At 39.1% G+C, this 17,852-nt stretch overlaps 1 protein-coding gene across 1 annotated transcript; it reads left to right on the top strand.

Annotated features, from left to right (window-relative positions):
- The first annotated feature begins 2,849 nt into the window (after positions 1-2,849).
- Positions 2,850-16,368, top strand: LOC139707968 (kelch-like protein 9). The gene is made up of 4 exons (XM_071619959.1): positions 2,850-3,228; positions 10,245-10,427; positions 14,706-14,858; positions 15,932-16,368. Exons 1-4 carry the CDS (start codon positions 2,850-2,852, stop codon positions 16,366-16,368), a joined length of 1,152 nt encoding a protein of 383 aa, XP_071476060.1.
- The last annotated feature ends 1,484 nt before the right edge of the window (positions 16,369-17,852 follow it).

Here is a 17,852-nt window from a genome sequence, read left to right as displayed (position 1 = left end):
GTGTCCTTGGCCTTCGACTAACGTGTTACAGAGTGGCTATGACGTCACAATGATGACACTTGTTACGAGGTGGGGCGAAGCTATATGGATATCTTGACGCACAACACAAGATGAACTTTGTGACGGATTGCGGTGTAGTACTGTATGTTGTTATCCTTTCGTCACACACAAAAAAAAAGAGAAAAAAAAATCACTCAGTGACGCAAATTAACAGGATTATGGGGGCTTTTATCAAGACTTGAATAGAGCACAGCGCCTTACCACTGCTCCCCCCCCCAAAAAAAAAAAACAACATAAGAAAGAAAAGAAAGCTTATACAGTATGCCGCTTGTCCCTTGGCAACTTTACTACTGGCAGTTGGTGCGTATTACAGAGTAGTTGTGACGTCACAATAATGTGGTGCGTACTCTTAGCGCGCAACACAAAACAGTCAACTTGTGTAATGTGTAAACTGATTGCTAGATTCCGTTGCTTTCCGTTCACTCACACAGAAAGCTAAAATCACCACTTTGAGGATTATTGGGACTTTCGGTGAGACATAAGAACACAGCTCCTTAACACCCCCCCCCAAAAAAAAAAAAAACAAACAAAAAAACAAAACCAACAACAACAACAAAACAACCCACAACAACAAACGAACAAAAACAAAAAGAACAAAAAAAAAAACAACTACCCAACAACAAGGGAGAAAAACTTAACGCGTGCCGCGTGTCCTTCAGCTATGTAGTTGATGCCTTAATGCGTATTACAGAGTAGTTATGACGTCACAAGGAATCTGGTAGTGAGGCGGGGCGTTAATCTCAGCGCAACACAAGATCAACTTTGTGACTGTTGTTGCTATTATGCTATTCGTTTACTTACAAAGAAGGAAATTAGCACTCAAAGTCACACAAAGCAACATAATTATGGGGGCTTTTAAGAGAAACCTTTGATAAAAAAAAAAAACTGTTTTAAATCGATACACCACGTAACTGTCAAATTAATCATGAACGGAAGCAAACTCACGAATAAGACAAAAGTCCAGTCACGAGGTAACCTTAAACACACAAGCAAGGAAAAGTCAATTCAGCAGTCTCGAGCCCCACATCATAGTTTAAATGCAATGCCTCCCCGAGTTGCCAAGAAAACTCCACATCGTGTTGAGAGGAAGAAGAAAGAAACTGGACGGCCTGCAACCACCGGTCTCATTCCATCTTCGAAACCATCCCGACTAAGCACTGTAGCCGAGACTTCCAACGTCAATGTCCGAGGGTCTTCTCTCACAGATCACGCATCGAGAGTCTTGGGTGCTGCTACAGCCCTGTGGCGCAGGAAAAAGCTTCATGACGTTATACTTGCCATCGGACATCATCGTGCAGGTGCACATAGATTAGTGTTAGCGGCGTGCAGTGAATATTTCTGCGAACTGTTCACATCTGAAGAAGATGACCCAAATTCAGACGGAGAACAGTTTGTATATACCCTCCATGGCGTCAGCTTCGAGACCGTGAAAATCCTTCTTGAGTCTATGTACACTTCATGTCTTCATGTCACGTATGACAACATTGACGAGATCCTAAATGCAGCCCTTTATCTCAAAATACCAACTGCTATAGATTCTTGTTCAAATTATCTCTTGGAAAACCTCACGTTTCAAACCTGTCTTCGCACTCTGGGTGTAGCAATCTCATTCGATTTGCACGACGTTTTTGAAAATGTTTGTACCGAAGTGGCTAAACATTTCGTCGACTTATCTCAGATGCCCGAGTTCCTGGACCTGTCTGAAGAACCACTGATTTGCCTCATATCCAGAGATGACCTACATATCCAAGATGAACTTCAGGTATGGAGGAGATATTCTGTAACGTGGATTGTTTATGGGGTCATACTTGAAAGTTTAGATTAACAAAATACTCCACTCTTAAAGATATCGTAATTGTCTCCACCTAGAACACTATGTGCCATTTGATGTAGTGATGCAATTTCTTCACACGAGAAAAACAAACAAAAATAATAACATATCTACACGTCGTCGTCGTCGTCGTTGGTATCCATTCGTCTGGAGAGACGATGACGTAGCGCTCAACCAGTGAAAACCCTAGTGTTGCGTAATCATAATATCCAACAACAGATCTTCATCACCATATTAAGGGCCTGTACAAGTAACTTCGCTCGTAAATGAATTGACATTTTGGTATTCACCGGATGATAAAATACGATAAATAGGGCCTACATTGGCGGATTTACGAAACAATGTATCGATTGATTGGAATCACAAAATGCTGCGTATAGCGTGATCAAAATTAATGATACGCATTAAAACAAGTTTCTTGCGCCAAAGTGACAAATGATTGTGTTCCGTTATACTTAATACACTTAGACCATCTGAGGAATTCGAGGAATATCGAGTAATATTCATGAAAGTTATCTATATAATTCTTATAGATGGTTTTTCAGGTAACATTCTGTATAATATAACGTATAACGTAGAAAAGGGAGGGGATAAGACCGGTAATTACACCCTGGCTAGTATATGTTTACCTATCTATTTACTTTTACTGTTTGATGGAACTTGGAATGTATGTGCTGTTTTGATGATAGAATCAGACGAAAGATGATAATCGAACAGAAGAGAAGTGAAAAAAAAAACACGTGGAAAGTTTTGAGTTGCCAAGGGCGGCCTTCGTGGGAGAAGATGAAAGATTAATATATTGAGGAGCTCAAAGAATAAGGGCTTATTCTTGTCTTTATATAAACAGGTCTTAAAAAGTCACTGTTGCTCGTACATGTATCATAATGCAGTGTTACATACCCCTCCTTTATTGAACTCTATGCTAATGACAAATTTTGTCTAGGTTTTCAACGCATGCATGCAGTGGCTTGAGGCAGACATTGACGGCAGATCCACGTACTTGGTTCAACTCATGCGTCACATTCGACTTCCGATGATCAAAGCAACAGAAATTGTGGACTTCGTAGAGAGTGTGCCGCTGATCATGAGGAATCCTCAGTGTGAATCTCTTGTGAAAGAAGCCTTGCATTATCACTGTCTCCCTCATCGGCAGAGTGTGTTGCAGTCTTTTCGCACCGTACCACGAGCAGCACGCATTGTTCACACAATCATAACAACAGGTGGACAACCGAGGCGCACAAAAGACCCCGTTAGTTCGGACGTCATGTACTACGACATTTTGACGAAACAATGGGAATTGTTAACAGTGATGGACCAGCCAAGACATCACCATGCAGGCAAGATGAGCTTTAATTTTTAAATGAGTCTGTCCCGAAAGGTCCTGAAAACATGATATCTTCGGGTTGATTGTCAGTCTGTCTGTCCCACACCTTGTTATAGCGAATATAGCGAAACCGCCCGAGAGAATTTTCATTGTACTTGGCCCATAATGTGGTTTGAGGTGTTGATGTGCAGACTAAATTTTTGGGTAAAGTCCCTCGATGTCAAAGGTCGTAAGTCATTTTGGCTACCAGTGATTTTTTTTTTTCCAATCGTAGCTTCATCTATACAGGAATGTGCAATTAATGATGATATGGCTTGGTAAGAGTAAAGTTGACAGACATTAATTTATTTCCCCGAAATGAACTCAATGAAAATTCAAAGGCCAAAGAAAGCGCTATTTCCACAGGCATTTCTTCAACTGGGTGTGTTTACGAGACGTAAGTTGGGGCACAGGGTAAAACTAAATAGATAATTATTTTCATGAACGTGGTGTAGGTCACATGTCAAAGGTCACAGTAATTAGGTTACAATGTAATTCTTCAGCCATGACGTCAGCTATGTCCAGTAGTAATAATTGAGGTCAATGTCGAAGGTCAGCAAATGTAACGACACTTGCGTAAATGTCATATTCTGGCCACAATATAAGTCTCGAAAGAATGTTATATGATACAAGGGATAGAAATGAATTGGAAAATCATTTGAGTAGAGTGTTTTTAAAGTCAACCACTGCCAGATTTCCTAGATCAAACGCGCCTTATCAATAATATTAGATAAAGAGCCAGGTAAGGCTACGTAATACTATGGCACCCACGATAGTGAAAATGCGTAAATAGCAGAGATAGCCCAGTCAACTGGTTGCTCAACAGTTGAATCGATCTAAGCCAGTTTTCTTTTACAATTGTGAAACTTAAAGTCAAATATATTTCTCCTTTACTTTTAATGCAAATCTTCACTAGAAACTATAAATTCATCGATAGTTACAGTGCAGCGTAGTTAAATAATGGCAACCTGCAATATCAGTTTGATTTAATCCATCTCTTTCATCAAAATTTATGTCTCATAAACTATACCATATCATTATTCTACTGGCTCATTCGAGTTGTGTATTGTCTAACATCTCAGTGCAGCAAATATCGAATGAATACACTAGTGAGCCAAATCAAGAACTGTCTCTCTTCTATGTAGCTTTTTATATTATGAAGACCATGGCGATTCATGTCGTTGGTAACTTCGCTGGGGAAATGATCATCAGATCACAATTAGTCATGCACATTCCACGCCAAGTTCTTCGTGAACTGCGTAATGGAAGCCCTACTCTTGTTGGAATTTGATAATATGTTTGCGTTGTTTGTTACTAACGTATGGACCTCTGTTAGAAAGAATGCCGTACCTGACCTATCGAGGGCGCATGTAGCGTACTGTTGGGAGGGGGGGGGGGGGGGGTGGAGGGGTTGTCTCAATGACGATGACCAAAATTGCCTGACAAGCTATCAAAAAAAGTTCTCACAATTCTTGCTGCCAATTTTCTCCCATATTGACTGACAAACAAACAAACAAACAAACAAACAAACAAAAAAGGTCTTCACTCCCTCCTCAGCATAGATCCGCCACTGCCTATCCACTGGTCCAGGTGGAAATGAATATATCATGAATATGTTATTTCAAGTATTTCGTATCCTATCCTACAACCATGATGTTAATGTTTCAAGTCAGACAAACGAATTTACATACATCATGGACTTTGTAATCTTTCCTCACAGAAAGTAAATAAGCCATACGCATTCCTAGACAATTTATCTTAACCTACACCTGGGCCCCGTTTTATCAAAAGATAAAATCCATTTTAAATGTCAATACCACACAGGCTGCCATAGACTAAAGCCAGGCTGACACTTGCACGACTTTTGGCCACGATTTTGTCGCGGCAAGTCGTGCTATTTTGGGGCACGAACTGGGAGGCTCCCGCACTGTTCACGACTAGTTCACGCATAGTTCACGACGGGTTCACGACGAGTTCACGAATAGTTCACGAATGCGTGCCTATCAGTGTCCACATTTACACGAACTGGCACGACGAATTCACGCATAGTTTGCGCATAGTTTACGCACTTCCCGCATTGGCACGACGATTTTCCGCAATTCGGACGGTGTCGTGCCGACTTGAGCACGCCATATAAAAAGGGGGCCTCCCTATACCCCTGGTCATTTTTGTATTGGCTGGGGAAGAGACAACATGCTGAATGCCAAAGACACAATCATTGCAGAGAAGAGAAGATGTCTATACCTGGCAGCTGCTCTAGGGCCGTTCTCCGAAAAACTGTGCAATTACAGTTGTACTAATGACAAAAATTCAACATCAAAGATTTCATTCATGTTTTATCAATTCAGAAAGTTTGATTCCTTAGGAATACAAAGCAATAAATGGGTGATTTTTAAAAGCTCTTAATTTTTCTAGAAACATTTCCAAACGCAGAGTCCTTTTTTATATTTTAGTACCATATCAGCTACGTTACCAGAGGTAACATCTTAGAAAATCGTTGATTGTCTGCTTATTTCTACCTTTAAAATGACAATGCTTATAGGTAAAACTACAAGCTCAAACATAAACAAACATCATGAAAACATGTTGGAGTCAGCCGTGATGTAATATGTAATAAAAATGATCCTACTTTATAAAGTGAAGGCTAAATAAAAAGCAAGAAAATAAATATATTTCGACTTAAAGTATGTTACCCTAATTTAACTTTGTATCTGCATTGGAATTATATCAAAATTAGGTCTCACGAATCGACAAACGATGGTAACGTATCTGACAAAGCACTTATATTTATTGACACATTTAACAACCGATTTACATCAAACCCAGATCACTCAATCATGTGATTACAAGAAACCTGATGCAAATAAGGCTAGACGTCATTAATCCTATAGTCATTCTGAGAGCATTGTGCAACCAAGGAAATGCTCTTTCGAGACTTTAACCATAATACTGAGTACATTTTATGTATAGATAAGATTCAAAATTATAATGAACAAAGGTATAGAGCGTTCATGTAGCCTCGTTTGCTGTGAAGTTGACAGCATAAGGTGGGTACCAGACTTCAGCCCTTAAAAGTTCTATAAAGTTGATTTCTACAGACAAAAAATTATTGTGGTATACAAAACGCTCACACTCACACACACACACACACACACACACACACATTAACTCAACAAAACAGAAATAAAATGGATTTCTAACATATACCCGAGGGCACTTTTTGTAAATGCCATAATTCTAAGGGATAATATTATAATTCTGGTTAAGATGAGGATTCCGTTTTTAACCTTTTGCAAGATAATCAAAATCCACTTATACTTATGAAAAGTTTTTTTTTTGATCATCGGTTTAGAAATTGCTGAGATGTCCATGATTAAGTAAAAGGGAGATGTTCAAATAAAAGTAGATCGGCCATCACATTTTGTTAGGACCTCTTTCTTTTACTCTATTCTGGATATCTTGGCCACTTCAAAACCGATTTTTCATTAAATAAACTTTTGATTCCTTTTAGAACTGCATGTTTTCTTATCAAGTCGTATAGAGCACAACCCACGCACAAAAGCGCGTCGCGCTTAACTTTGCTGCACGATACATTTCCTTGGTAACGTATCTGACATGTTTGATGGTAACGTTTCTGATGGGCCGTTACCGTTCTCACACTACATATGTATTATTTACAAAAACATTAATTTTCTTGAGCAATTTCTGTTGTGTGATTAATTATAACCGTAAATATTCAAAAGCTTTGCTTTCATATAAGAGCATACTTTTTTTTTAATGAAGCAAATTTTAAGTAACGTATCTGCTCATCGTAACGTTAGGTTTCCACGGCTTTCACGGCCACGCTGCGACGCGCACCAATTCTTGAACATGTCGTTAACTACTCGTGAACTCGACGTGAGCTGTTCATGAACTATTCGTGACAGTCGTGGTATGGCGCGCACTGCCACGCACTGGCACGCATCCTCCCGCATCGTCCCGACGAGTTCACGACGAGTTCACGAACAGTTTGCGCATAGTTCACGACCCGATCGAGAAATTTTGTCGTGACCAAAATTTTGAACATTTCAAAATTTCCGTCCTGACATGGCACGCAGTCACGACGGGTTTACGCACACTTCACGCCAGTTTACGACTAGTTTGCGCACTGGCACGACTCGAGTCGTGCCAATACGTGCCACAAAATCGTACAAGTGTCAGCCTAGCTTAAAGCTAGGCTGACACTTGCACGACTTTTGGCCACGATTTTGTCTTGGCAATTCGTGCCATTTTGGGGCACGAACTGAGAGGCTCCGCACTGTTCACGACTAGTTCACGCATAGTTCACGACGAGTTCACGAAGAGTTCACGAATGCGTGCCCATTAGTGTCCACATAGACACGAACTGGCACGACGAGTTCACGCATAGTTTGCGCATAGTTTGCGCATAGTTTACGCACTTCCCGCATTGGCACGACGAGTTTGCGCAATTTGGACGGTGTCGTGCCGACTTGGCCACGACATTACGAAGGCCCCCCCCCCCCCCCCCTGGTAATTTTCGGATTGGCTGTGGAAGAGACAACATGCTGAATACTTGTATATATTTGTTGTTTGCTGTTTTCTTGTTAATGAATTGCTATCTTATTTCAAAACATTTGTTTTTTTTTCTTTTTAGGCCATTCTCCCCCAAAATGTCAACAACCGCGATTTTCGTGTCGCCAGCATGTTCGTATAGATTAGATCGATATTTTGTCCCTCAGAAATCAATATTTTTAGTTCATCCGAGAGGCTGGACCTGTAAAATAATTTCAATAAAGATTATTGGGACCCCCAGGATAATATTAGAAATACGATTCAAAGTTTGATGTATAACCCTAAAAAACCCATGCATGTCGCCAGAAGAGGACGTGCTCATACAAGTTCCTACTCATTAACGTATCATCAAATCTTTTGTGCTTTATTCCATTGCCCCTCAAGTGCATCCCTGAATGAAAAATAATATTACATAACAATATGATGTTTTGATCTTTCTCCAGGAGGTCATAGGTATCATGTCGCTAAATCGCCGGCAGATACGTTACCCTTTTTGAGACCCTTAAGAGAAGATCAAAGTAAAGCCGCGTAGCACTGTAATTTGATGTGTTAAACAAAATCAACTTCACGCATACGTGGAACCATGATTTATTCATGGAATCTCTTGTCACAAAATATCATACTGATCCGAAGCCGTGGAAACCTAATGTTACGGTGAGCTGATATCAGATACGTTACCTAAAATTTGCTACATTTAGAAAAAAAAAAGGTATATGCTCTTATATGAAAGCAAAGCTCCGGTACTTTTGAGTACTTGAGGTAATGATTGATCACACAACAAAAATTACTCAAGAAAATTAATAATATAAAAATTATTACATTGAAGAAACTCCCATCTGAACCTTCACCCCTCTGAATAATATCTTGCTTTCTTTCAAAATTATTATTTTTTTTTTGTAAATAATAGTGTGCGAATGGTAACGTATGTGATGTGCCGTTACCATTCGCACACTATTATTTACAAAAAAAAAAAAAAACTCGTCAGATACTTTACCAATAAAAGTATATCTTGCAGCAAAGTTAACCGCAACGCGCTTTTTTTTTCTTTTGCGCGGATTTAACCGGTTGACATCGTGCTCTATACGACTTGATAAAAAACATGCCGTTCTAAAAGGATTTTAAAGGTTTATCTAATGAAAAATCGGTTTTGAAGTGGCCGAGATGTCCAAAATAAGGCAAAAGAAAGAGGTCCTAACAAAATGTGATGGCCGATCTATTTTTATTTGAACGTCTTCCTTTTACTTAATTATGGACATCTCAGCCATTTCTAAACCGATTATCATCTAATAAATTTTTCATAAGTACAAGTGGATTTCAATTTTCTTGCAAAAGATTCAAAACTGAATCCTCATCTAAACCAGAACTATACTATCCCTTAGAATTATGACATTTGCAAAAAGTGCCGTCAGATACACATTACAAATCCATTTTATTTCTGTTTTGTTGAGGTTTTGTGTGTGTGTGTGTGTGTGTGTGTGTCAGCGTTTGGTACCACAATAAGTTTTTGTCTCAAAAAAATCAACTTAGGACTTTTAAGGGCTAAAGTCTGGTACCCACCTTACGTTGTCAACTTCACAGCAAACGAGGCTACATGAACGCTCTATACCTTTGTTCATTATAATTTTGCATCTTTAATCTACATAAAATGCTATTATGGTTAAAGTCAAGAGCACTTCCTTAGTTGCAAAATGCTCTGAAAAAATGACTGTAGGATTTGATGTCTACTTTTTTGCATAAGTTTTTTTTTTTTTCAATCACATGATTGTGTGATCTGGGTTTGATGTAAGTCGGTAGTTTAATGTGTCACTAAGCATAAATGCTTTGTCAGATACGTTACCATCGTTTCTCGATTCGTGAGAGAGAAAAAGAAACTAAAAAAAAAGAAACAAGGAAGAAACAAAAAAGATATGAAAAAAGAAACGGAAAAGCATGGCGCGCACTGCCACGCAATGCCACACATCCTCCCCGCATCGTCCCGACGAGTTCACGACGAGTTCACGATTAGTTTGCGCATAGTTCACGACCCGGTCACGAAATTTTGTCGTGACCAAAAGTTTGAACATTTCAAAATTCTCGACCCGACATGGCACGCAGTCACGACGGGTTTACGCACACTTCACGCCAGTTTACGACTAGTTTGCGCACTGGCACGCCTCGAGTCGTGCCAAGGCGTGCCACAATATCGTTGCAAGTGTCAGCCTAGCTTTACTGTTGAAATCAACTATAATATAATCAATTTTAACGCTTCATAAAACAGGACCCTGCCCATTTTAAATAAAACATGAATAAATAAAACGTCTGATAATGGTCTTTCCCACATTAATTTACTTCTTTGGTACTGCTTCTTCCCTTTGAATGATTATTATGTATGTTCTACCGGACGTTTGACAGCATTTCTTACGGCACTGCATTCCACAGCTGTGGCTCTAGGCGGGTTTCTCTACGTGGCTGGCGGGCGAGACACCACATGTTCAGGAACACCTCTGCGATCAGCCTGTCGATACGACCCCCGCATTAACTCGTGGTTGCGCATAGCTGACATGATTAAGGCCAGAGAAAGCTTCCAGCTCTGCGTTCTTCGCGACAGAATTTATGCTGTGGGTGAGTCGTTTCTTCAGATGAACTTCAATGATTTGCATAATAACTACATCCTATAGCAATGGCTTTCTGCCTTAAAGAGCTGGTTATTTTGGACACTCGGGATAGGACACGGCCTGATGGACACACCCGTCCCCCGCTTCAGGCAGTCAACCAAGCACGTATACGTGTTTCGGATTCTTAGAGATTCCCCCTATTAAGGTAAGAAAGGGGTTAGGATTCTGTCCCTCTATCACGAGATTTTGGGAGGGAAGTCAGCAAATTACCCCTATCGAAGTTTTTGCTCTGCAGCAAAACATGCACATCAGTGTAAGCACATAGTGGAGGTTGGGCTAACACCAAAAAAAGAAGAAGAAGAAAAAAAAAAGACACCCCCCGAAAAAAAAACCCACAAAACACAAAACACTACTCCTATTTCGGAATTTTTCGGGGGTTTGAAACTAACCCTATTCGGAACCCTGTTTCAGGATTGTTTCTAAAGATATGAAAATTACCCCTAATCAGAAATATTTTAGGCAAAAAATACTACAAGACCACCACTTAAACGATTTTTCGTGCTTTCCCCCCCCCCGACTAATTGACCCCCCCCCCCCCTCCAGAAAAGAAAAACCTTTCCCGAAAAAAACCCCCCAAAACAAACGGGAACGTGCATACTGTACAGGTGATCACATGGGGGAGGGGGGGGGGGTAGGACACTGAAACTTGAAGCACAAAATAACTCGATACTCACATGGTGGTAAGAACAAGGAGGGTCAAAAGATTGGAGTCACAACTGTCTCATTCCCTTTGAACCCATGTTCTTAGCCGCCACCCCCCCCCCCCCAAAAAAAAAAAAAAATGTCAAGTACAGTTGTATGTGGCAACTGGATATGCCTTGGATAAGACGACAGATGGTTAATGCCATTTTGATGACAAGGCACTTTGTAAGGAGGAATTTGTATTTATGATGATTACCTTGCGCCATCCGTACATACTAATATAAAACATGAGCGATACATAGAAATTGTGCGAAGACTGAAATATAATGAAAGGAAAGCCAGCTTTACTCAACCGGCAAGGTTCGGGCACTAATCTTACATTTTGATTCATGAAATGTGGACTATCGTTGTAGATTGTACCAAAATATCAGTTTCATTTGCAGGAATTAAAGGAAACCGAAACCTAAATGAGGATTTACTGAAAGCAGCAAATATCAGAAGAACATGTCAGTGAAAGTTTGAGGAAAATCGGACAATATTGTTTCGAAAGTTATGAATTTGTATATAGTTTCCGTATACCGTCATCGCTGGATGAGAAGACTGCTACAGTCCCCCTGCTTTTTAAAGGAGCTAAGGCAAGTGCTTTTTCACTGTGTTAAAAGAGTGAAAATACGCTAAAGTTTTATTTTATTTTCTTTCTATTGTTATCAAGGATGATGTCGTGAACTGTAGTTGTCTTCTCATCCAGCGATGACGGCACCGAAATCCATAACTTGTGAATCGATTGCCCGATTTTTCCTAATATTTCACAGATGTGTTCTCCTAATGTATTGCTGCTTTTATTCACTCAATCCACGTTTGAATTTATATTCGGGTTTCGGTTTTCTTTCAAGCGGAAAAATTAAAAAAGCCGCTTTTTAGGAGGGTACAGCTCCACAAGCAACATAATATGACACTGACTTACAGTTTTGAAGACATTTTCTCGTACAGCTTGAGTACAGAGTTTCAGACTTTAAAGTGAGTGGGATAAGGAGAAAGAATGTTTTCAAAATTTATAACAAATCACAATGAACAAGGATGATGACATAGCAGTTTCAAAATAAGCATGCATGAGTGGGGGCTCAAGGAAGCAGAACAAAAGAAGAGAGCATGCATAAATTCTACACAGGTGACCTTGTTAAGAAAGGCGCGGTATTGTAATGGAATATTGCGTTGCTACATTTCAAGTTTGAAGTTTCTTTATTTCACCAAAGCAAGGAACACATGAACAAACACATACATGAACATTCGGATATGATTACAAACATATCAGTGAAACAGTGAAAAAATGCAAAAAATACAATGACAATTCTACGCACATAGATTTTACAGGTTTGCTATGGTATAGCAGCCAGAAAGGAAATGTCCCTTATTTTCAGCTGACCTAAAATTCTTCATTCAATTTCAATTATCCATAATGTGTTCAATGGAAAGTAAAACGTAAGAACAGGACAAGGCAAAGACAAAACAAAACACACAATGGCAATAACAAAATACAGGATGTCTCAAAATATAAGGGATAAAACATACTCTTGGCTTCAATGAGTTTGGGTGTAATTATCGAGGATTTTTTTTTTTGTAACCAGATTTTATAGCCATTTCTAAAATATGTGAGCCTCCTACTCACTCATTCTTTTGGTGAAGCTGCTATGTCATCATCCTTGTTCGGTGTAATTTATTTTGGGGTTTTCAGAGTGTATTGGTTTCTCTGCTCAAGGACAACAATTAACTCCACAAAAGTAAACTGGAGCTGTTTACTACATGATGTGAAATTATGAAAATCGTCTGGACTTCTCCTTTAAGAATCGTTGGAGGTATCTAAATGAAATTTGGCATATGAGTTGCCAAATATGCATAATTATGAACTGTCGATTTTTGGGAGCACACGCTTAAAGTCAATGGTCAAAGTCAAATTCTGAAAGTTTCACTATTGTCCAAATATATCTGCAATGCCTGAAGGTATACATTCATGAAACGTAGTATTACATGTATTATCAGGTAGAAATTCACTATATGGAAAGTTTTGGACCATGGTATTTTAACGGGGTCAAAGTTAAAAGTTTTATTAAAAAGGTAAAGTGAAAAGTTATTTTCTGAAACTTGATTAATATGTATGTACTGCTTTGATTTATCTTGAGAAATTTAGGATCATTTGGGGTCAAAGGTCAGGTGAAAATGCTCAAATTCTGTTGTTTAATGCTCTCTCCACACATTGAAAATCATACTCATTGCATAAACTTACTTAAAGGAAACCCAAACCCAAAGAGAAATGTGGATTGAGTAAAAGCAGCAACATTAGTAGAACACATCAGTGAAAGTTGCAAAAGTTATGAATTTTAAAGTTTTGGTGTTGGAACCGCTGGATGACGAGATTATCTAGAGACTATGACGTTTGTGTGGACAACAATATAAAGAAAATATAAAGGAAATTACACAAAAATTCAAATTTCTAGCATAATTAAAGAGCACTTGACTAACTGATTTCAGAAAGCAGGGGGAAAATTGCTATTCTTTACATAATTTTTATGTCAGTATAAAGTTGATGGAATGTGTAATTTTCATGAAAAATTATTTGTGTGCGTATGTGTGTGTGTGTGTGTGTGTGTGGAATTCCCTTTATATTTTCTTTATATTGTTGTCCACACATGACGCCTTAACCTCTAGTAGTCTCCTTATCCAGCGGTTGCAACATCAAAACTTTAACAATTCATAACTTTTGCATCGATTGCCCGAGTTTCCTCACACTTTCACTGATATGTTCTACTAATGTTGCCGCTTTCATTCAATTCACATTTCTCTTGGGTTTTAGTTTTATATAGGTATGATATGCTACTGTGCAATGATTCTGTAAAGAAACATTTTTTTTGGAGGGGTCAAAGGTTAGTGATAGTGTTAAAAGTTCAATATTTTCCCCATATCTTCAACATAACTCGTAAAAATCTGAAATTACCAGTAAGAAGAAGATGCTAAAGATGTGAAAATTCCTCCGCCTCCTTCTCCTCCCCCTTAGCCCCTATCCTAGGGCACTCCTTGATCCGCCATAATCAAACATGAAGGTTCGGTCATAAATGTCTTCATAGTTTTCGGTTCGACAGAAGAAGATCAAAGAATTCCAGATTTTAGGGACTCTGAGGCTTCGACTGCCCCCAACATCCGTTGGCGGTGGGGGTGGGGGGGGGGGGTGGGACTCATTTAAATAAATACTTTCATATCACCGTAAAGATGCTATCTGCCAACTTTGGTGAAACTCCATTGTGGGGCTAACAAGAAAATGAAAACAGTGAAGGTTCATGAGTAGTTCGTTAGTCGTCGAGTTCATGAATAATACCATGGTATATACCATTGTTACGTAATACCGTTAACGTACATGATTTCCACATTTCCCTGCGAAATTTAACGTTTTTTCATTTCCCGGTTAGACGTTTTTATATTTCCCGGTGAGATGTTTTTTATATTTCCCGTCGTGCCCGTTATTTTTCGTTTTTACAAATATCGGCGTTTTTACAAATCCCGGCTCCACACGGTGTTCATTTACCCTCCACAGGAGGACGATTGGACGACACGACCTCATTACCTGACGTAGAGCGCTACGACCCTTGTCGAGACGTGTGGGAGCCCGTGGCGAGTTTAAGTGATCCTAGGAGGTGTGTGGCGGTCGCAGCTCACAGTGACCGACTGTACGCTGTGGGCGGATCAGGTGGGTTGCTTGTTCACGAAAGCTCTATGACTCTGAGGTCTACGTCTGTGATAGCTATTAGGATGATTAGCAGTTGTACGCAGCTCTGACATGACGATCGAGCTAACGGTAGATGACCTTTAACAGTATTCAGGTACCTTAACTCCAGGCTGGTATGTGGTGCAAAAGGGCTAATTATGACTGTTCCGGGGAAAAATCATTACCCGCATTTGATACATGAATCGGATGGGTCCAGCGATCCAACTCTTTGACAGTTAGTAGCAAGTCAAAATATCCCATTTTAACCTACATCAGGTTGATAATGATACCACACAACATTACATTACTAAATAGCAACCCACTGTGCAGACTGTAGGCCTACCTTGTATGTAACTCTCTGTGTGCTGCATTTCAATGCATAGTAATACATGCTTAATGGTAGAGGCTTTCATGGTGGCCAAGTCACCGGGATTCGATGATAATTCTTTTCCCCTCAATGTCAAATTTCTGTTCTCTGGGTCTTTGTCATTTTAAGTGGGGAATAAAACTAATATTAAGGTTCTCCCTTTTCAAAGGCATTGTCAATTTTTCTCATTTTTGTTTAAAGGAAAACCACTATATATATGATACATATGCACATATACATATACATATACATATACATATACATATACTTTTATGACAATCGTGATCCACTTCAGGTTTATGGACCAACTTCATCGTCAGATCTTCGTTGCGTCATGATTTCTGTGGACCCATCAACATTATTTTCTTATTATCTAGTCATATGTGCTTTTACATCATTTCACTTCAGTAAACTTTAGATATTATATTACTGCTTAAATTAATGTTCTGTATATGAAGAGCGTGCTTCCAAAAGGCGCTAAATACATTGAAAAACGATGGATTTAGCGCATTTCGGAAGCAAGCTCCTCATATATTAACACATTTTTATTTTTATTTTTTTTTTTTTTTGCAAAAAGCACCGTTGCGTTAACAACTGACTACTGACAGAAGCATAATACGACCTACACAGTTATCATTTATTGCGACGTTGGAGCATTGCTTATAGTCGTTGTACTTGTCTTCTGCAGGAAATCAAAGAATATCGAGCAAGGTAGAATACTTCGATCCGGACAAAAATGAGTGGACATCTCGACGGCCATTAAGTACACCGCGATTCTTTTCTCTGCTGATACCATTTGGTGACTACCTCTACCTCGCCGGTGGAGCCACGGTGGAAAGTGGCGGCACTCTACGTTGCCTTGAGCATGTAGAACAATACGACCCTTCAACAGACACGTGGCGTACACTTGCTGCCATGGCAACCCCTCGTGCAGAGGCAGCAGGCTGTGTCGTGGATGGACGGATATACATGATTGGTGGATACAACTGGGAAAGTAAATCCTGGCTGAACTCCGCAGAGGAATATGATTTTAACAGGGATGAGTGGCTTGCCTTCACTAGTTTCCCGAGAGCTTTAACTGGTGTCGCAAGTTGTACACTTACCTTGTACAAGTCTCCACCATGAGGCATATACTTTGTGTAACGAGTACCGAATTACCTTGGTATTTTATCCCACCGTTATTCAGCAGTTTGTGCTCTCATCACAAAGGAACTCATGACAAGGCGTAGTTGTGTGAATTCGTTAATATTTACAACCAATAAATAGGAAGAAACTTCATTCATCGTGATAGAATTAACGCAGTCATCTTCCGAATTTATGCTGGATCTCGTCACAGAATACGAAGCTATGATGAAAAGAACTTGGTTATTCAAGTGATTGGCTACCGGCATGTGACATTTTCCAATTGTCTAACCCATTTGAACCTCGTCCCTTATCTAGGAATAAATCTCTAATTGCCATCCGATAGGAGAAAATGTTTTGCTTATTACTTTGTTTGACTTCATATGGGGTGATGTAAAGGACGAATGACATCTTTATAAGTGTAGAATGATCTATTGCGCTCGCATGAATATGTCGCGTCGAGTTGACTTTTTATTCTGCAATGTAATTTTACTATGAAATAATTTATGAAGGTGAAGACTGAGAGCAAGGAGCATAAACCCAATATTCAGCCGAAAAGTCGAAAATATGTCGGCAGCTGTCTTTTTTTTGTGATAAACGAAATTTAAAGATGTAAAAAGTAATTTCTTTTGATGGTATCAACTATAATCATTTATTGAGATAGACCTATATGAGTTATAAAAGGCTTGTTTCTTTCTCTCTCACACGCACGCACACGCACAAACATCTTCAGAATAGTTCTATTGCTGGTGACAAATAGAAAACAAAAACTGATGTACATCTTGTAGCTCCTGATACACACACAGAAACAGCTATGGCATGAGATTAAAATGAGATGTCGGACATGTCTAGTATTGTGATAACAATTATTTATATAATATCATTTTACAAATGTGGAGAAAAAGAACAACAACTAAAAAGATGTACAGTCGAAGATTAAGGAAACATTCGGTCTTATCTGGATAAATAGAAAAAGCTTATCTGGATTTAATGTATCACCGGTAATACTTTGATTACATCACATTAGAGACCCGTAGGGATATCCAGCTGCCATTACAGAGTGAATAAAGTATAAGATAGGACAATATATCATCGGTAATACTTTAAGGTAATTACATTAGAGACTCGTGGGAATTTTCAGTTGTCACTACAGCTTGAATGAAATAGTAAAATGTATCACATTAACTATTTAGAAAGGGCCCCTATGAATATCCTGCTGTCTTTACAGCTCGAGTGAAGTACTTGGTAAAATTAATGGCCTGTTATACTTTGAGGTAATCACATTAGAGGCCGCTAGGAATATCAGGCTATCATCACAGAGGGAATGAAGTAGTCCGTATAAATGACGTTTTTCAAATTTTTGTTTTTCAAATTGATTGATGCCTTATAACCGTAGATCTTGTGAGTTAACTTGATTGGTAAGTTATTTTTTCTAGGATATACTATCCTTATGTCTTTTGCTATTTTGTATTAAAATCGGCATACTA

Source organism: Diadema antillarum, unplaced genomic scaffold, assembly GCF_040938485.1.
Source record: "Diadema antillarum isolate AM-2024a unplaced genomic scaffold, OU_Dant_1.0 seq00001292_RagTag, whole genome shotgun sequence".
Classification (NCBI taxonomy): domain Eukaryota; kingdom Metazoa; phylum Echinodermata; class Echinoidea; order Diadematoida; family Diadematidae; genus Diadema; species Diadema antillarum.
Note: the sequence above shows the minus strand (reverse complement) of the source record. Positions and strands in the feature narration are given on the sequence as shown.